Source organism: Tasmannia lanceolata, unplaced genomic scaffold, assembly GCF_043159265.1.
Source record: "Tasmannia lanceolata isolate RefF3 unplaced genomic scaffold, GAP_Taslan_0.1 ptg000048l, whole genome shotgun sequence".
NCBI classification, from domain to species: domain Eukaryota; kingdom Viridiplantae; phylum Streptophyta; class Magnoliopsida; order Canellales; family Winteraceae; genus Tasmannia; species Tasmannia lanceolata.
The window spans coordinates 2,042,784-2,064,516 of record NW_027518725.1 but is presented as its reverse complement, the minus strand read 5'-3'; the positions used below and the strand labels follow the sequence as shown (position 1 = coordinate 2,064,516).

The window sequence follows — 21,733 nt, the reverse complement described above, 5'->3', positions numbered from 1 at the left end:
TTTTGAGGGTATTTCTGTAAGATGATTTCGGATCGTGACTGTCCCCAAGGACTTTCGCAGCATGCCTAGATCCGATCCAAAAAATTTCGGATCATATGATTAGGAATCCGAAATATGCCCATAGACGCTCTTGGTATGCTTATATCCCGTTCATTAAAGTTCGGATTCCGATGGTCCATCGAACCGTCTGGATCCATTGACACCCGTATGAAAAGGGTGTGAATTTTTCATCACCCAACTTAAAAGGCTATTATTTGGAAAATTCCTTGCAGAGAAGGAAAGTAGAATGAATACTGTGTGGCAACCAAATGTGAAGAAGAAAAAATGGTGTCATTTTACTTCTCTTTCAAGAGGAACACTATTTTGATGGCAACCAAATGAACCTAGAAGAAGATGGAAACTGAGTAAAGAGAGAGATTCGCTCAAAATCAAAAAGGAGAAATTAGGTGTTATTTTCTTATTTAAAAAAACCCTATTGGCTATTGCATTTATGAAATTAAGGAGGGCATTTTCCATGTATTCAAAATGCCATGTTTGTTTGCTTGTTTTCTTTCCTCTTTTTTTTCAAAAAAAAAAAATGGTCTGCATTTTCACCTCATTCTATTTTGATCTGCTTGTTCCTTAAAAAAAAAGAGGTCAGTTTAAAAGAAAAGACAAAGAAAATGAGGTGAAAATGATGAGAAATGGTGTGGATATATCATTTCCCCTTCAATAATTGCAATCATATAAAATTTTGCATCCAAAAAACAGCCAAAGTGATATGGGTAACCTCACTTTTGGGCATTATATTCAAGGAAAAATTGCCGACGGGGGACACCAAAATACAAGAATTGTGAACAGGGGACGCACTTTTGAAAAATTGTTAGAGAAGGACAAAATGGGGGTTATCAAGTCTCTAAAAGGGGGTTATCAACCCTCTAAATGGGGTTATCAAACTCTCAAAAGGGGGTTATCAACCCTCTTTAATAATTTTTCAAAATTGTGTCCCCCGTTCACAATTCTTGTATTTTGGCATCCCCATTGGCAATTCTTCCTAGTAGAAAATTGGCTCCACTAGTTACCAAAAATGATGAAATGCCTCACACCATGAAATAGATTTTCATGAAAATGGGTCAATCCAAACCCCCTATAAAATTGATTTATGTGGAAAACTATTTCACTTGGATGACTATAAAGGAAAATTTGTATAGACATGGCAAGAAAATCGGAGAGCCCAATAGAGTCCAAATTTAACTAGAAAATAGAGGGGGGGAATTATTTTGACTAAAAAATTATGGAAAATGAGTTAGCCAAATCATTTTTCTAGGGGAATTACACCCAAGCAGCCCGTAAATCTACTTGGAATGTTGTCAATTCCTTTCTTCTGGGTAGGACTACAAAGAATATTGATATTGACAACATAGTCTCATAAAAAAACAAGGGAGCTGATATTTCCGCTCCACTTTTAGACTAATCCACTCCAACTTGGAGTGGATTAGTCTAAAAGTGGAGCGGAAATATCCAAAGCATAGGTGAGTTGATATTTCCGCTCCCCTTTTAGACCTATCCACTCCAAGTTGGAGTGGATAGGTCTAAAAGGGGAGCGGAAATATCAATTTCCAAAAACCATAGTAGATTACGAGCAGATTGATGGTTTTTAGTAATCTAAATTCTTTTTTGTTTCTGTGTTTCTCCTTTTTCTTTTTAAATTCTTTTGGCATTTTGTACAGTTCCCTTTTATAATTCAAGATTTTTCAATGGGTTGTAGGTGAGCCATAAATTTAAAACTGGCCCAAACTGTGCCACATGTATGTAATCAGGTCAGTTGATCCCTTAAGCTACCACAACTACAACCCATTGCCATTGCTCGCATCTTGATACGATGATCTGAGCCCTTGATCTATGATCTTTTCCGCCATTGCTCACATCTTGATTGGATGATCTGAGCCCTTGATCTATGATCTTTTGGGCCATTGCTCACATCTTGATTGGATGATCTGAGCCCTTGATCTATGATCTTTTGGGCCATCGCTCACATCTTGATAGGATTATCTGAACCTTTGATCTTAATCTTTTGTGGAGTTAATCTTATGGATCAAATCTCCATTCATCCTGGTACCAAGACGATCTGCGTTGCCTCTTATTGTCAACTAGATCAATGGTTGAGATCACACTGTCATATAGGATCAAAGATCGACGGTCGGCGATCATTAGTGCAGTCAACCTCCATGAAAAAAAGACAACTAAAATTCACCCTTAAAACATTTGCATAAAAGCATTCTATTGGACATCAAAGTAAAGTCAATTAAGAGGATAGATTTTCATTGACAAGTGAGTTTCATCCACTAAAAGCATATTTCTTTCACTAATCTTCGATTATTTGAAGAAATCTCTACACCTCCGTTAGTGTGGGATCATTAATCATGCAACTCAAGTCTTCCAGACGTATCGCTTCAAATGTGATGCCACTAGCATTTGTTATAAAAATCATTTCAATTTCATTATTCATATACACAATCCTTTAATACATACATATGAGAGAAAAAAATGAGGAACCAAAAGAAAAATAAAGCTATGCAGATCAGTATACTAAAGAGCAGGAGAGGTCTCAGGTGCATCCAACCCATCCATTGCATCCAAAACCTTAATCCTTTCACTTGATTTCTTAGTTGGAGAACTACCACTACTCCTGCTCAACCCCAAATCTTTGCTGCCTTTCTTCTTGCTGATAACAAACTCTTGGCTTTTGCTTATTCCTGGAATCAACTTTCTGTAAATCACCTCTTGTAACATCTCTCTATCTTCTTGAGACAATTGAGAGATTTTAGTTTTATTGTTACAGGTAAGAGATGGGTATCGTAGAGTTTCGGGCGATAAGGGGGAGCCTTTTTGGGCAGGGGAGCGAAAGGGTACGAGGGACTTGAACCTGTGATCTCTGGATTTTACTTGGATGACAAGATGGTGAAGCCATGTTACCAATTCAAGTATGTATTCATCTGTCTTCTCTTTCTGTGCATGATAGAGCGTCTGGATGCGGATCATGTTACTTTGTGGGGATGTCTTCTTGTGAAACTCAATGCTGCCACACAACAAAATTTTAAACTGAATTTAGAGTTTGTACAATCTCTGGTGGAGGAATAGAAACATGTTAGCCAGTTCTCAGATTCCAAGAAAAGGATACCCATCATAATAAAACTAAAAATTAAAACTACATAGATCAAAGAAAAATGAAAGATGAAGCACTTAAAAGGATGCCTTAACTGACCCAGTATTTGCCCACTCTCCAACCCATCCAAAACCTTGATGTGCTCTGGTTCCAAAAAAAAAAAAAACCTTAGTACAACGGATTTACATAATAGAGAATTGAAATTGTGGGCATCTCTGTTCATAAAATAAGAACACAGTAGAAGCCGTAGAAGTCACCAACTCCGCTGGTGAATATTTAAACTCATTCAACTCGCCTGGTTGTATTTGTGGCTATGGGGACGATCCACTGGAGTGTTTTTTCCATCTCAGCTTTTATCTGGGGAATCGTAAGCTGCAGACAACCATATCGTGAGCTGTGTAGGACTATAAATAAAAAAAACTCAGTTCTAGTATCACATTTGCTCGGTATCAAGCTAATAATAACTATTTGAAGTGAATGATAAAGAGCGATAGTATGCAGGCCTACTAAGAATAAATCCGGCCAGGAAACAGTTTTCCATGAAGTTCTCCTTTAGCTTGGTTGCAAAACTCTCACATAGACATAAGTTGAGTGAATTTATTGACAAATGTCATTTACAGCACCGACGTATTAATTTAATTTGTTAAGTCATCCAGAACTTATTTAAATGAAGAAACAAAAATATAAAAGAGTCGACATTTACGAAATCCTCATACAGAGAGAAATGGCCGGGTTTGGCCCATTCCTCGAAAGAAGTTATTATGGGATCCCTATCCACCAAAATCTTCACCTCTGGTTCCGGCGAACGAATAATCATTGAGTCCTCCTCTTTCCGGACAACACATATGTTAAAGCATTAAAGATAAATAACGCCTTTCTCCAACAGCTTAAGCTTTTGGAGAAGTTGGTAAGTTAACATGGTATCAGAGCCAAAGGTCTCGAGTTCAAACCTCCCGGATAGCAAAAATCCACATGCGATGGTTACCCCAAAGTGGGACCACATGTGCCACGTGTTTGCCAAGTGGGCCACACGTGCGGGGGAGTGTTAAAGTATAAAAGATAAATAACACCTTTCTCCAACAGCTTAAGCTTTTGGAGAAGTTGGTAAGTTAGCAACATACAAACAAAGAGACCCGCTACCTTCTCTTGCTATATTGTCTGTCATATAGTGGGTGTTGAGATTATAACATGTTTAGTTTTATGAATTATGATAACACCCATCATCATGAATGACGTTATTGTAATTTCTGTTTACAAACCCTACAACTCTCTTTTTTCCCCTTTCCTCTTCTCGTTTTACTTCTTTTCTTAATATATGCCTCCAAATGTGAAGTATCGCCAAGATCTACAATCACAATTCACAAGTGCATTGATCTGATTTTCTTTGTTCCTATCACATGTTTCTCTTTGCAACCATGATTTTTCTTTAGGTCATTTTGTGCTACAACTGAAATCGTAATCATACGAGTGCACATGAATACACAAGAAGACAATTCATATTGAGAATGAATTCTGTCTTTGCAAAGTTTTATAAGGGGGCCAACTGGACATGCGTGTGTACTAAAAAAAAGGTAGTGGGGCTCAAATTATTGGGTGACATAAACCATTCATAAGTTGGGCCTTGATGTAGATATACCATGCCTAAATTCTTCTCCATAGCATGATCCAAATCCTCTGATCTATAGAGGTTTGAAATGGATGGCATCTTATAGAAACCTCAACAGCTCGGTCGGTTAGGAATTTAGGATCATCCTATGCAGAAGACTTTAGGGCATAACCTATCTACACCGGGGCCCAACTTTTGAACGGTTTAGATCACACAATAATGAGGGCCCTACTGGCTTCTGTTTTTGCTACACACATCTGCAAGATCGTTATATAAAAACTCCTGTATTGAAAACAAAACTAATTGTAAGATGGATGGTTCTGAGAACATTGGATGTGAGAACATTGAAGGTAGTTCTGTCACTCTGCGCAACATTTTTTTCCTTTACCATAAGGCTGTGTTAACTTAAAAATCAGTTGGGGATAATATAACCATTTTTCTCAATATTTTAATTGTAAACTTCTATGTTGGCTACAATACAAATTCTCCGATGAGTTTTCGAGATCACATGTCACTCCTATAAATAGACAAAGTTTAAGACTTAGGAAACTACCACACAGGCATATCCTCCATAACGGCAGCAGCTACAGAAGGTGAGATTCCAGAGGACTGAGAATTAGATGTAGATAATATCCCCAATGTACCCTTTTCTGTAGCCATTTGCTTTTAATTGTTTCTGATTAAAGATTTACATAAATGAGCTTACAAATTTAACAGTACATTTTGTACACTGTGAAATCTGAAAAGATGTAAAACTTTTATTTTAAAGGAATTGCATATCTATTACATTAATATGCTTCCTAAAATTATCGTTACTTGTAACCATAGTTGTCAACCCGTGACTCGATTTCTTAATTTTATGACTCGTGACTCAACTCGACTCGTCACTCGTAAGAGTTTTTGAAAAGAGTAGAAATGTAGTTAAAAAAATTATCATTATATCTCAAAAGATGAAGCATGTAAAAAAATATATAACATAATTGAACATAGATTAAGCACTGAGCCAAAAATATCCATCTATCCGTAATATATACTAAGCACGTAACTTTCCAAATGTCATTCACCTTTTCTAGAGAAAGTATTTTCCCCTACATCATGTTTTGATATTTTGATTGCGTGGGGTGGGGCTCATATTCGATACCCAAGAATAGCATGGGTAGGGTCCACTATTTTACCCTTGATCTGATGAGCCCACCAACTCTATCCAAACCCATACATACACCGTGGGACCAACTTTTTTTTGAATGGTTTGGACTAATTATTTTACACGTCATGCTATGATGGGGTGGGGCCCAATATTTAATGACCATGCCTAGGATTGGTGGGGCCCACTGTCTCTACCCAAACCAATGTAGAAAGTGGGGCCCACCATTTTACCCATAATTTTATTGACAAAATGGTGTCCACCATCCCTACCCAAACCTATGCATTTGACTGGAGCCCGCCATTTTACATCTCATGTTTTGATGGCGTGGGGCCCACCATCTACTAGTAAATAATTACATGCTTGTAACTTGCATGAACAAAAATAATTAAGTTTTATGTTCCTACTTTCAAGTTTTCAACCATCAAAGCAAGAAAGCCCAGGCCCAACAACTCGATTCGACTCGTATGAGTAATAGTTTTTTTCCTCGACTCGGAGGGACTCGTAGGAGTCACCAGATGACTCGTAAGAGTTTTCGACAGAGGCGACTCGACTCGAAAGCCCGGCGACTCGACTCAACTCGAGAGTTGACTCGTAAGAGTTTGACAACTATGCTTGTAACAGTGGCACAATGAGGGCAAATACTTCCCATGGACTAATAACAACCATCAAACACTGGAAGCAAAAGTTTTATCTCTTTTTTATCTCAACTGAAACTTTAGTTTCCTTTGAGATGTCACAGCGAACTTATAAGTGTGCCATACAAAGAACAAACATAGTGTCAGATCGCACCATCATACAGAGGGATCTAGACAGGTTGAATTTAATTCAGAAGTTACTACATGGATTTTCATGGTCAAACAATAAAGGAAATTTAATGAAAAAAAAACATCAGACAATAGAAATAATTGGTGCATAACCAAATTCATAAAGTGATAGGGAATCACCCAATAGAATGACCCATTTGTGGGAGACTGAAATTATCAAGACCAGACATACCTCTTCCTTGGCTTGAAATGACTGTAACCGGGAACGCAGAGCCACTTTAACATCGGATGGTAATCCGTTGTACAATGTATCCCTTGTATTAGGAGGAATGGAACATGGTCGAGATACCTGAGGGCATTAGATGTTTAACATATGAAAAAAATCAATATCAAGTTAAGAGAAAATATAGGGCATTAGATGTTTAAGGCATTAGATGTTTAAGATATAAAAAAATCAATATCAAGTTAAGAGAAAATATTGGTCAATGTTTCATGGAAATGTATTCCGATTCCGCGCTTACTACGAACACAAGCAACTATATTGACTACATCAAAAAAACTAAAACCAACACAGTTACTACACTCACAGTATTATCAATCTGATTGATTAAGTTGGCATAGTGCAAAGAAAGACCAAGAACGCCCAATCTTTGGGGATATATTCTCTTGTCGACCAATTTAGTACCTGCTATAATTCGAAGAAAGAATAAATATTATCAGATGCATCCACTCAAAGGTGATGATAACACAATAGATTGGGTTTGAGATAGAGAAACAATATGAGCACCCCTAACACCACAAATCATCCACCCCTAACAAATGGCAGGAATCAATTCTTAGTATATTCATGCCTATTTATTTTTAATTTTACAAATTATGGAGGTATCATCCTTGTGGTTAGGCAATTAAGTTTATAAACCTTGTACAATGACAGATCTTGTAGAACTCAAGGTTTAAGGTTTCGATTTCAGTATGGGTTTCGGTTTCAGTACGCTTTCCGTCACTACGGAAACGTGTAGGTTTCAATTAGAAATTTTGGTAGAAATCATGTAAAACCACATAAGCGTATACAAATGATGGAAATTTAAGATGAAACTGCAAGAAATAATTTAGAAACCATCACAAGAGCAAGAACACCATTCATAATGGTTTAACAACATCGACCACCTAGTGACAGGCATTGCCGCGCATGTCAAGAACAATAGGGTTCAATTTCCAATGTTGAAGGGAGTGCATTTTCTCATGTGATGGTAAACAGTTCTAAAGAAATTTACATTTAAAATAATATTTGATAATTGAAGGAAACTTTATCTTCACAAGATGTGTACATTCTTACCACGCCTTTTTTATACACTTTCATTAGAGAATTTTCTCCAATTATAACTCCCAGGTTATTCAATCATATGCAGACCCTAGTAGGGATTGACATTGTGGAGGTAAAAGTTCATGCAATATGGAGTCTAAAGAAATTTACATGTATAATATATTTAACAGTTATAAAGAAATTTACATTTGTATGGTATTTGATAGATAAAGAAATTCATATGTAAAAGTTATTAGATAAAGAAATTTAAGTTTTCATATTGGTCATGGGCCCACTCTGTAGTTTTGGTCTTCTTTACAATGGTTCTCGATTCGGAATCATATTCAGGTATGCTGGACTATAGCATGCCCACGACATCAATACGGATGCCCAATAAGGAATCTACCACCTCTAAAAGAGGAAAGTTATTTATGGTTTCGATCACAACACGGACCTCTAAAAACTAATTAGGTGAATTGATAAATGTCTTTGTTGAAAGAGAGAAGAGAATGAGTTGGAGACTTGCTCCCCCTCACTTATGTATTTATATTAAGAGAGAAAGGATACAAAGACCATAATGCCCTTAGGCATATACATACACCTTCTAACACTCCCCCTCAAGCTGGAATGTATATATCATACATTCCCAGATTGTTACAAATAACGCTCAACTTAGCCTTACTTAAGGATTTGGTAAACACATCAACCAGCTGATCCACTGATCTAGTAAAAACTGTGCATATCTCCCCATTATGGATTCTCCAACGGATGAAACGGCAATCCACTTCAATGTGTTTAGTCCGCTCATGGAAGACTAGATTTGTAGCAATATGAATCGCGGCCTTATTATCACAATAAAACTGAGAAGGAGAGGAAGAAGAAAGGGGAAGAGGGTGTAGGATGGAAGAGAGGAAGAAGAGGATTTCTTCTAATGGTGGTCCCTAGGGCACCACAACCCTAGGGCTCTAATACCATGGGCTCTGATACCATGGTGAAAGAGAGAAGATGAGAGAAGAGAATGAGTTGGAGACTTGCCCCCCCCCCCCCCCTCACTTATGTATTTATATTAAGAGAGAAAGAGTACAAAGACCATAATGCCCTTAGGCATATACATACACCTTCTAACAGTCTTATCGAAGGGATTTCCAAATATATGTGTATATATTTATATTTCAAATGAAATTTACAAACACATTTGGATGTCCAAGCTGATGAACGGAAAGCCATCTTCATCTACTTAGTTCCATCTACTTTCACAGTTGTGATATGATTGTTCAGATTGTCCCCAAAGGAACCCGTAGAGGGTCCAAACCATGGTTTTAAATTTCGACCGAAATTTCGGATTTCGGCCAACATTGAAACCGAAATGCACCGAAATTTCGGTCGAAATTTTATTAAAATATTATTTTATCTTGAAATTCCGGCAATTTCAGCCAAAATTTCGGCCCAAAGAAACGAAATTTTGTGGCTTTTACCGCATTTCGGTTGAAATTTCGGGATTTTGGCCGAAATTTCGGTTTTAGCCAACGCCGAAATTTAAAACCATGGTCTAAACACATTGCACAGAATCCCACAACAGCAACAGTGGAGCTCATTTCGGATCCAGCAGCCGATGCCACAGGAGTTAGGAGATTGCCTGAAACCAACCTTAGAGTGAGATTCTCAACCCTCCAAATGGTCAAAAGCTGACTAAAACGTAGATTTCAACAAAAAAATCCCCAAAACAGGGCGTGACGCCCCAATAGGATACCACGAAAATCAATATAACTTTCTTTTTGAATGGTATTATGATATCATTTTCAAAAAAAAAAAGAAAAGAACTTACTCAATCGGACTCCGATCGAAGCAAGGTCACCACTAATGTGATCCTCATCAAAAAAAAATGTTCCAAAAGGGATAGGTTTCCCCTCTTAGCAGATCAAGTGCGGAGGGTTCTCTCTCATCAACCCTAAAACTACACTTTTATGTATTTTTTCTAGAAAAATCAGAAACACATTATGGAGGTCTCAAAAAATTCTCGAAAAAATACCAAATTCATGAGAAATATATGCCCTCTCTATTGAAGTTTTTCGGACTGAAACCATGGCCGTACGACAGATGGTTTCAGTCTTACGGCTTGATGACATCACCAATGGTGCGATCAGTCACAGTGGTTGATTTGCATACACAAACAATTGTAAATCTTGCTTTGACACTAAGTTGTAATTCAAGGAAGATGAACACAACAGAAAAGAGAGGAAGGGGAAAACGCTGGAGAGAATAGAATTATCACACCATGATGGTTGATTCCTGTGTATTTATGTTAAACCCTTGATGGCTGAAGAAAAGACATAAATGCCCAACCCCACTCCACACCCACAAAATATATATATATATACTAATACAAGTGATACCCTATTAACTTAGCTAAATATTTATTTCCTACAAAAAAATTAGTAATAAACCCCAAAATTTTGAAACCAAAATCTGCCACAAGAAAGCCTCCTCTGCTGATCAATGATTTTGTTGGTAAGATCCATCACGATTGGTAGTGAACCAACTAGAACACCAGCAGTTTTTAGATTGCTGGTACAAGGAAAACATGACTGTGCGGTTTATAAGAGGATTTGGCTATTGCAAAACCACCTGACACAAGAATTTGTTTTGCCATAAAACCCCATCTTTCTGGGAAGAAAGTGACTGAACTGGATGTAGGGATGGTAAGAGCGATGGTGAGAGAATGGGAACAGCGGTAATGATAATGATGGCTACAGTCACAATGGCAAACTGATTATGGTTGTGATGGAGCAATGGCAGTCATAGTGACATGGTAGGTGTGGAATGGTTGTGATAGAAAGCAACAGGAGAAGACGAAGAAGAAAGGGGAAGAGAAAACCAAAAACACAAAAGAATAAATAAATTGTGAAAACCAAATTTATCTATTTGTGTATGTGTTATTTTTCATGAAATTTTTCTAAAGGATTCATTTAGCCAACCCCAACTAGTTTGGGACAAAGGCTTTGTTGAGTTGACTTGAGTTGTGTATGTGTTATTTTCTTAGTAGGAAAAACCAAACACCAGTATATAAATCCATCCGTGATATTTCCTTGGATATACATGAGGGTATGTACATTAAGATCTACATACACATAATATAATATAACAAGTGCATATAGGATTTACAGTGTTGTCAATTCCAATTGCGATGAAATTCTACAACATACCATTATTGGCAAAGGCCCCATTGATCTCCTGATGTAGAAAGGTAACAATGTCAACAAGTTTCTCCATGACCTGCAATAGATTCCATGTCACTTTAATTAGGAAAGTTTATTTTGAGCAAATGCGTGGAACATTAAATGCCATATACAAACATTCGTCCCATGCATGAAAGGAACAACATTACAAAATAAATTTCGTAGAAACAATAAAATAAAAACTCCGCCTGTGTTTTCACAGCCTGTCCCAAGCCAGGATAAAGGAGGAGGGAAGGCGTTAGGTTGGCAGCCGGCCGTAAACTTTGCCACTTTTCTGTGAAATGAATCCGATAGAAAATTCTAAAGGATTCATTAGCCGACCATAACTAGTTTGGGACAAAGGCTTAGTTGAGTTGAGTTGAGAAACAATAAAATAAAATAAACCTATTACAAGAATAAGGGCAGCAGAGAATGGCAAGTCAGATAGGGTTGCAAGAAAAATACAATAAATGAAATTGGAGATGCAATACTTCAAAAGCTTCCTTGAAAGTTGTGATGCTAATGCATATTTGCAGTAACTGACGAATAAGTATCCGTGTAATCATATACCTCTTCCAAATTTTTGGACCAAAGAGATTTCTTTTGCAATCCCTTTACAAGCTTTCTTTGGCGTTTTAACTCACTATGTAACACCGTGAGATTCTCTCCTGAAAAGAGAAAGTATTTGTTAATTATAATGTCATACTTCAATTATCAGTGAATGATATAAAAACACAGTTACATAAAAATAAAGTAAAACATATGATATGCAATGAAGGTTACACACATGAATTGCATTTTATAGAATTAAGGAATGGAAATGAAAGACTGTTGGAATTTGATCTAGGCCAACTAAGATTATCATCCAAATGAATATTGTTAAAAAGGTAAAACAAACCAATAGATTCTCAAACTTGTAATCATATAAGGTCATAATAAGCGACCACCCTCCAAGAAATTGTCAAAATTGCAATCATATAACGATGGTGTAGGTTTAATAATAAACCATGACACTCCAACAAATGAAAAAATCTTTTAAGGGAAAAGGGTTCGTGAGAAAAGATGAGCCATATTGCTTGCTACACACCAAAATCCAAACATCAAATGTGATGAAAGGGATTGTGTATCACGCTGCTTACACATCCAAGGAAAATAATACCTTCTTTGGGAGGCACTCTGCTTATCTATTTAAGGAAAATAATATCTTTGGGTACTAGACACTTGGCACGATAGAGGTGCATGAGAGTCTTAAAGGTCATGAGCTTAATAGACGCCGGTAACTCCACAAGAGCAATAGAAAATAGAAGACAAATAGAGAAAAATCTCTAAGGGGCCGTTTGGATACGTGGACTTTAGAATCTTGGATTTCCTCAAAATCATAGGTGAGAGACAAGAGAAGAAGCAGACCAGCCGTCGTTTTCAGATTTCTCGCCCTTCTTTCCGTCAGCAAGAGAGTAAGATATCATCACATGTTTCCAGGTTTTAGAGATTTCTAAAACCTGGATTTTTTCCGTCAGCAAGAGAGTAGGAGATCATCCCATGTTTCCAGGTTTTAGAGATTTCTAAAACCTGGATTTCTTACTTCAAATCCAAGATTCGGAAGAGAAATGCAACGGCTGGTCTGCTTCTTCTCTCGTCTCCCACCTACGATTTTGAGGAAATCCAAGATTCTAAAATCCGTGCATCCAAACAGCCCCTAAAAAAATTTTAGGGTTATGAATGGTGGCATGGAGTATCATATGAGGTATCTTTACAAATTCAAGAGGATTTCGGACGCAATCTGGTATTCTTGGGGTTGTTCACTGTATGCTTAATGCAATACTGAAATTTCGGACGCAATCTGGTGTTTTAACGAATTCAAGTGGATTTCATTTCGCAAGTAGCCAAAATTTAAAACCATGGGTACATTAATTATTAAGAGGCTAGATAGGTGCACCACCCACGGACACCCTCAAGCTCTTCAGATGGAAGCTCTCATAGAAATCTAGGATGTACCAATATGAAAGGGATTAACTACTGGAAATATTATCAGGTCAGTAGGGATCCACGACTAATGAATCGGACGCTTTATCCTAGTTTTTTTTTTCTGACGGCTTCTCCCACAACCTTCTGTTTGAGGTGATTACCCTATTGTTACCACACAGACTACAAAGCACAGGCCAAGACCCATGAAGGACAGACCATATAATTGATGATAGCATAGATTATATTAGTGGTAGAGATGTGTCCTTTAAGGACGTATAGGGATTAGGGAGAAGCAAATGACATAGTGTAGAAGATACATTTATCCAGAGAGTATTATAATCCGGAGTTGCATTAAGCATATTGGGCAAGCCTGATACTATTGTAGCTCTTTTATATAAAATATTAATAATATTAATAAATTAAGCTAATTGTAATTTACTCAGCATTCATTAAACAAAAGACTCCTAATGATCCACACTAACTGAAACTCCTTCGAAGGTTATCATCAGTTCACCAACAAAACATGTGTGGGTCCAGGGTCCTATTGTATGAGGTGATTAATGACTAATCCATTGGCATGGATCACAAATACATGATTTGTCATGCAACCATCACAGAGATTATTGATGAGAACATGAAAAGTGGTGAAAGATGACAATATAAAGCTGGTACCATTCTTTCAAAAGTTGACCAAAAAAGCTAAGTGTTTCACCTCTTCGAGTGACCTGTAAAGACTCTTCTTCCTGAACCTTACGCCGATAATCTTGTTCAAATCTGTCCAATGCATTTAACTCATGGTACAATTCCTATCCATGGAAAATCCGGTACTAAAATTAGTTAGGTTTTTCAATGAAAGTCATAAATGAAGTAAGCTATCTAAATAACCATTAAAAAAAAGTAAGCTACCTAAATAACAGGATCTCATGATCATAAAATCAATTGTCATTTTCTTGATGAGCACAAAGATGAAAATGTAACAAACATAGAGACAAATGGCTGTGATAATTATGCTGACAATATTCACTAAATAAAATATCTGATAAAATCAGCAACTCTTCATTAAGTTGATGGCTGAAGTGGACAAAGGCATAGAAATTTGCAAGCATACAGTGAACCACATGTGTAAGTTCTAATTTTCCATGCATGACACACTGTGAGCTAGACATAATGAAGTCGCAATATATACATGTATACATAATGAAGTGCGTGTGCGCATGTGCGTGTATAGATAAATAGATGGATAGATATTTGAACCAATATTCAAAATATAATAATCATGATAATAATTTGATTCATAGTCATGTTTCCAGAGCCATATGGGTTGCAAGTAGTAATGTAATCAAAAGTACTACATGGTCAACAGAAGCAATGATGCAAAACTGGAACTTCTTATTTGAAATATCTCATAAAAAAGAAAATAATGTACTGACAAAATATAAATACTCGTGATATTTAGGGGAGAGAAAAGTTCCCTTTTTCTCTTTTCCAAACATATAAATGGTGAAACTTCATAACTAAGAAAAAAAACCTTACAAGGCCAGGAACAAATAACAATCAAAGCATAAAAGCCTAAATGTCTAGCATATAAGGCCACACTCTAATCAATATGCACAACTTACAAGTTTAGATACGAACTTATATCCTTCGCTACAAATATGACAACCTTGACTTTGAAGAAAAAAATACAAATCTTCTCAGAAAGACAAGAAGAGATTGAATATTAAATTTCAATGCAAATAAAAATGTGCATGCACTCCCCATGCTGCAGTGGACTTTTTGTGAATACATCCATTATGTTCACACGTCATAAAATATCCTTTGATACCACCAGTCAATAAGAAATCAACAAAAAATAGTATGGGATGTTTTTCAAAAAATGAGATTCAGTAACCCCTAAAGATTAAACCTCCAGTCCACTATAAACCAAATCACCTGGCTTGGATTATCATTGATTGTCCCAACATTTGTCATAGGTTCAGAAATGACAACAAATATAATATTATAGAGTTTATCAAACATTTCAATCTACAAACATAGGGTTTATTTTGAACCCCACTTATATTCCATATCAATTCATTAATCATTGGGACACATATCCCGTTGACCTTCCCGTGCGGGTTTTAACCCCACTAGTCGCTCGTTTCCTGCTACACTTCATACCATTTTCCCTCTGGTTTGTCTCAGTAATTTCTGCTGGTTCAACCCATATTAGCTCTACAGAACTGTTTAGCATCGCGTCACTTTCAATTTGAGTTCGGAGTTCATTTCATGTCTCCAACCATTTCCATGATTGTTTATAGATTCAATAACAGAACCTCGCATCCCTTGGGACAAACCTCGCATCCCTCTTTCCGATGCTATTTCACAACCTACATATCTATTTTTTTTTATTTTTTTTTAAATGATAACCAATTTTATAGAGAGAGAAAAGAAGACCGAGATGGTCAATACAAGAGAAGGCAAAGAACACAAAATATACAACAGAGAGAAGTCAAGGGGGAAGGGAAAAGAGCGCCAAAGATTCCTTAGAGACTCCAGCTAATGTTTTCTGACATAATGTAATCAGGTAATCAATAAGATATTTTATGATTCATCCACTGCTTTTAAATGCAGAAACCATCTTGAGGAAACCTATAATGCTGATAAACACTTGGATAGTCAGTACTCTATCACATACAGTAACACAAAAATTGATCTGTGTTCTCCAATAATCCCAACGCATATCCACAAAAAAAATTAAAAATAAATAAAAATAAATAAACCTAGAAAACTAAATAGCATATTATTAACATATCACTGGCTAGCAGTGTGCAAAGACAAAGGGGGAATAAAAACATGACCATCTTACAGGAAAGTGTACCTACTATTTGGGAAAGAAAGCATTTGCAAAACTGGCTAGCAGTGTGCAAAGACGAAGGGGGAAAAAAAAAGAGATGACCATCTTACAGGAAAGTGTACCTATTATTTGGGAAAGAAAGCATTTGCAAAAAACAAAAAATACAATATTAAACATGTAATTATGAACTTCCTTTCAATCAAAATAAAAATAATATTTTATGTGTAATCAAGCAGTACACATGTAGCTAAGGACCATAATCCAACTGTTTCCGTTTAAAGTTTCTCCTATTCTAATAAATCCCGCAGTAAAATAAATCCCTGCAATTTCCAGGGACATAAAGGAACACACGTAAAAATGAAAACATAGGAGATTTCACTAGGCACGAAAATAGACTTACAGAAGTAAGTTGAGCCCAATTCGTCAACTGTTGCATTGTTGCTTCCGTCTCTTCTCTAACCATTTTCTGGGCTGTAAGATCTGAATCCAACCTGTAAGAATCAAACAAGTATTTCAAAAATATAAGCCCGGTTTCATTAATGGAAGGAAGTCAAGTATTTCATAAGTGGGATTTGCTAGGGACCATCGAGGAAGGCATTTGGTGGACGGGCTGTTGCATGAGAGAGCAGCCACATAGGCTCACTTTTCAACAGATTTTGTCTAATTCATTTAATTCATCTGAGGTGGCTGCTTTCTCATGCAACAGCCCGCCCGCGAAATGCCTACCGCGATGGTCCCTAGCCAATCCCTTCATATGTATGAATTTCTGCATCAGTAAAATTCAGGAACAGGACTTCTAAACTATCGAGCAGCATTCTATAAACTATCTACCTTACTTTTGAAAATAGCGACTTAAGTTGTGCCACTGAGCATCCTTACATAGGTCTCCAAACCTAGATACTTCTCTGGAAAAGACGTTCAACTCCTCCCTGCAACAAGAAAATATACATAGTAAGGCATGAGCAAATAGAATGCTACCATTCAGTATAAGGTACTACAACGTTAAAAGACCTATAATATTGTTCAAAGTTCTAAGTTCACACAATTTACTCTCTCAAGGCACCTTTTGTCAGAGGCGGCAATGCTGAGTAGCTCCTCCATATTTGTAGACACTAATCGCTGTACACCATCCGAATGTAGAATCTCTTCTTTCAAAAACTGTATGTTTTCCTCTGAAAGAGATTGCAACAGATTGGCACCTTTGGCAATTGTATTAGCTACTTCAAAAGCACGGATGGATATTTTATTTCCCCGTGCTGCCATCCCAGAAACAAATCCTCCACTAGGATTCAAATTTGACATGCTACTTCCGAGTGTATCCAGGACGTCCACAGCACGCTCAAGGCCCACAATTCCAGCCCTTCCCAAGAGTGAGCCTATCTCAGGTACCTATAAAAAGCAATTCAACTTAACTCGGAGATACATACTGAAAGAAAACAAAATTTGATTGCTCATAAAATCAGTAACAGCAGATTTCCAAAGGTCAATCAATAAAATTATTTCTCAACGTATGGATGTCTTTAGAAAAATAAAAAAATTATCAAGTAGGAGGTATCCCACAACAGCAATTTCAACAAGCAGAGAATTTCTCTAAATAATGAAAGGAAAATCCAGAGCTCAATTAGTTATCGAACCCCATAACCAAGACTAGAAATCGATTGCACTAGAAGCATGGCCCTGCGAATTCTCAGGGAGTAGATAGATACAGTGCAAAAGAATTAACAGAAACCTCCTCTAGCAAATCTCCATTCAAAAAAGCATCCCCATCACCTATCTGTTAAGAGTCCACATTTTCACCACTGCTCTTCTTTGTCATTTCATTCACAGGCACTTTAACCATAGATTGTGCTACTAGTTTTGTTCGAGGTCCACTAGACTTAAATTGTATGCATTGCTGAATGATGGGTTGGGGGCTCACCCCACATCTGAGGCCTTTATGGCTGCGGTTTCACACTGAGGGTTGAACCTTTTCAAGGTAGACTGACTCATTTCTCGATTTTCAAAGTCATCTGGAAAGAATCATCTAGATCGTAGATGCACAAAGTAGCCATTTCTTTCCAGATTTCAGATCTCAACCCAGTCTTGAAGCGAGAAAGGGTTTGCTTTGGGTTCTCAAGGGTCTCGCACCGAATAGATAGTTCATCAAATTTGTGCATATATTCATTGACGGACAAATTGCCTTGCCGGAACATCACCATCCGATCATATAACTCATTATAGAAATCAAATGGGAGGTACTTACTTTTGAGCCATAATTTCATCTCTTCCAAATGAATAATGGGTGGTTGCTCGAATGTGTGTTGCTGATTTTTCAAATTCGTCCACCTCACTTTTGCATGTCTGACCAGCTTCATCCTAGCAAATCAGACACTTCAGTCTTCCGTCATCAAGCCAATCGACAAATGACTGTGGATCGAGGTCACGGCTAAAGCCAGGAGCGTCCACACAGACCTTCTTAGTGATGTCTCCAATGAAGTTAGTGAAGTCGTGTCTGTATAGCCCTAGCAACTCACGCACCTCATCACTCAAGTTGACTGTGGACATCATCCTCTCTCTGCTCACCAAAATTGCCAAGCTCATCAGTAGCTTCACACCTTGGAGTAGCGGAATTTCTTCTCTCCCCCATGTGTAGCTCGATGATACCTACTCTTTCGACCATCTTGAAGAGTAACTCTTCTTTCTCACGCTCGGTGAGTCTTCCTGGGTAAGTCCTCCCACTGTGGGTGCCATGGTGGCTGGCAATCTAGGCTCTAATACCAATTGATGTAGGACCAATAAGGGAATGCGACTAATTGTGCAGAGTTAACACAGCAAACACTAGGCAATAGGTTGGGTTTACTATGATGAATTAGGAGAACTACGAGGTTAGGGAATAGGAAATAAGTGTTGGAGGATTAGGGGAAAATTAAAAGGGTGGACTGCTAGGGTTGTAGTGAAAGATTGAGTTACTTTGAGTAGATTGTTGGGTTGGGAGTGGATTATTTGACTAAGAAATAAGCTGTTGACAGGTGTCAAGTGATTGCTGACATGGTTAATAATTTGCATCGAAACTAACACAAAACAACAGAAATATTCAAAGGCTTGACCTCATTGGAAAGAACACTACCCTTCTGAACTCCACCTTTAAGAAAGATAACCCTAAGTCCTCTCTGAAGTCCTCATTTACACAAGGATGGTGAGTCTCTATCATAAATAGCCATTCCCCCTAACTCACAGAAATTTCTGAGATATTAAAATTAAGGCCTCCGTGCCACAATATATCCAATACCATCCACAATGAGACTGTCTTCTAGCCCAAGTTGTCAGCATGTGATGGAAGAACACCACATTCTTGCCACCATCAGCTATCCAAGACACCTTAAACCTCTGTCCAAAATAGGTTCTTGATAAATCACACAAAGAAATACAGATCTTAGATTGCCTGGCCCTCTCTTCAAGCAAAAGGGAGTCGTCCTATTCCGAGCATTTAAAATTGCAATTTAACTTCATAGCTCACATTTTCTCATTTTTAGGCTCCCAAACACCTCCTTGCTCCATTTATGGAGCTCCTCCAGCAGAACATTGTGTTTTCTGACTCCGAGGAGCCCCTCAATCTGTTAAAGAGCCACTGCTTCAGAAAAAATATATCAAAATTATGGATAGTATGCAAGCCATATTAAAACGATGCACAGATATAGTGGTGCCATGAGAAGTTGTCAGCTGGCCTGGATACTAATCTGGAACTTATTTCAACCGACCATACCACATTTCAGACTTTCACATTCGAAAAAAATTCAGCATGGTTTTGTGCTTTCAGATGTTTTACAGAAAGGTTTTTATAGTTATGTTTCCATACACTGTATTTCTTCCTTTGTTTTCTTTTTCTCCAGTTAAGCTGGATAAAACCTGAAAATTTCAAGGTTGAGACACAAAGCCTCGTCCAGTTACCCAACAGGCTCAAACCCTCCTGTTTTCATACACTAGCAGTGCATTCCAGGGGCATCGCAAAAATTGCTTCTTGGCTTGCAAGTTGAGGGACAAGAGGAGCAAAATCAATCCCAACATGAGCAAAGCGACTGGCAGCGTAGATATTGTACCGTAATTCATAGTGGTAAAATGATTCCAACTGAATATTTACAAAAAGAATTGACTCCTCAATCCATTCTTTTTTTCAAAAAATCACAATAAAACATACACTGCAATAAGACAACAAATAACACGCCCAGCATTCAAGCCATCAGAGTCTTTCAAAACGCGAATGCGAGTCAAAACGCGGCCAAAGCAAATCCTAGTCAACTCAGCATGACCTGGTCGAGTCCTCGGTTGACGCGGTTCAGTACTCAATTGACACGTTCATAATTTATTTTATTTTTTATTAAATGATTGACGCGGTCATAGATTGGGAGAGTCAAAAAGGAGTTTTGATTGACTTTCCAGAACAAAACACGGACAAGGATAAGAACGCGGCCAAGGCAAAAGGGAGTCGACTCGGATGATCCAAGTCAACAATGACGCGAGGGAGTTTTGAATCAATGGGTAAAATGATTCAAACATAACTTTTTACACAAAAAATTGACTTTTTTTTTTTTTTTTTTGCATTCTTTGTTTTTAAAAAAATCACAATAAAACATATACTGAAATAAGGGAACAAATAACATGCCCCCAATTTCAGGCCATCAGACTACAGAAAAGCAACATACATCAAAATCATACACTACCCATTACATATATCTTAAAGAAAATTATTAAAATCTTAACTTGAATTCTCCAAACCAAAACCAAAAAATCAACACACAGAAGCTAAAAACACCATTACAACTAAAAAAAATTACCTTACTCGCCACTGCGCGAGACGGTGCCCTCAATTTACAAGGTTCGGACAATCGAAGCTCACACGAATCGAATTCCCGCGGACCCCTCTCATAAACTGGCATAAGATCCGAATCTAGGTCACCAGAAATTGGATCAGATTCTTCCATCTTTTTCCCTATACTTTTCATCGTTTTTAGCTTCTTTGAATGCTCATCTGATCCCAAATTCTTAGTAGGAATTACCGGATTCCTCTCCACCATTCCCCTCGTACAAACCCCACCCATTGATTACTGAATCTACAAACCCTAATTCAAGAAAAAAATAGATAGAATCATAGAAATCAGCTCTCCAATTACCAAAAAAAAGGGGAAAACTGTAATGAGATCAGGATACTCACGAGAATTGTGTGGATGAATTTTGAGGGTTTTTACTGAATCCAGAAACCCTAATTCGGGAAAAAATTGATAGAAATCAGTTCTCTGAGTACCAAAAGAACAAAATCGTGTACGAGAAAAACAGGGGAAAAGGATTGAATAAGATCAGGGTATTAATGACGAGAATTTGGTGGGAGATTTGATTTGGGATGGATGAATTTTAGGGTTTTGTGAGGAAATTTTTGGGGGAGAATTGGAGGGAAGAATTCTCGTGTATGAAATGAATGCAGAGGAACAAATGTAAGACTTTTTATTGATTTGTAAGACTTTTTACGGATTTGTGTTGGGTAATGATAAATTCGCACTCACTGTAGGATAATTCACACCACTCTTGTGTTAAAGTCTGCCACAATTCACGTTATAAGGGCACGGATTATTCTACAGGGGGTGCGAATTTATCATCTCTCTCAGCTCGCCCGACGTTTGGTTCGGTACAAGTCTAGTCAATGCTAGTGGCGGGAGTTTGATTTTACCAAAATGTCCCTTTGAGGTAGGATTTTACAATAATGCCCTTCTAATTGTATTTC

At 37.4% G+C, this 21,733-nt stretch overlaps 1 protein-coding gene across 2 annotated transcripts; it reads right to left on the bottom strand.

Moving 5' to 3' along the window:
• Positions 1-2,429: 2,429 nt before the first annotated feature.
• LOC143864406 (protein PSK SIMULATOR 2-like) lies at positions 2,430-21,583 on the bottom strand. 2 transcript variants are annotated; one of them, XM_077375342.1, is made up of 13 exons: positions 21,170-21,583; positions 20,793-21,077; positions 17,045-17,370; positions 16,818-16,910; positions 16,382-16,472; positions 13,858-13,951; positions 11,751-11,848; positions 11,169-11,238; positions 7,250-7,347; positions 6,895-7,011; positions 3,441-3,517; positions 3,245-3,289; positions 2,430-3,058 (listed from the first exon to the last, which is right to left on the bottom strand). In XM_077375342.1, the coding sequence occupies exons 2-13, from the start codon at positions 21,054-21,056 to the stop codon at positions 2,569-2,571; spliced, it is 1,863 nt and encodes a 620-aa protein (XP_077231457.1). In that variant the 5' UTR covers positions 21,057-21,077; positions 21,170-21,583; the 3' UTR covers positions 2,430-2,568. The 2 variants fall into 2 exon arrangements, with proteins under 2 accessions (XP_077231457.1, XP_077231456.1); XM_077375341.1 differs by having other exon boundaries at positions 7,250-7,350; positions 21,170-21,582.
• Positions 21,584-21,733: the final 150 nt, after the last annotated feature.

Bases quoted from the DNA above. Each gene is read 5' to 3' on its own strand.
- LOC143864406 (XM_077375341.1), bottom strand. From the start codon at position 21,056: ATGGGTGGGGTTTGTACGAGGGGAATGGTGGAGAGGAATCCGGTAATT. The intron at 7,012-7,249 runs GTGAGTGTAGTA...TAATGCCCTCAG, and splicing joins TCAATCAGATTGATAATACT to GTATCTCGACCATGTTCCAT. The intron at 3,290-3,440 runs GCGAGTTGAATG...TTTTGGAACCAG, and splicing joins ATAGCCACAAATACAACCAG to AGCACATCAAGGTTTTGGAT.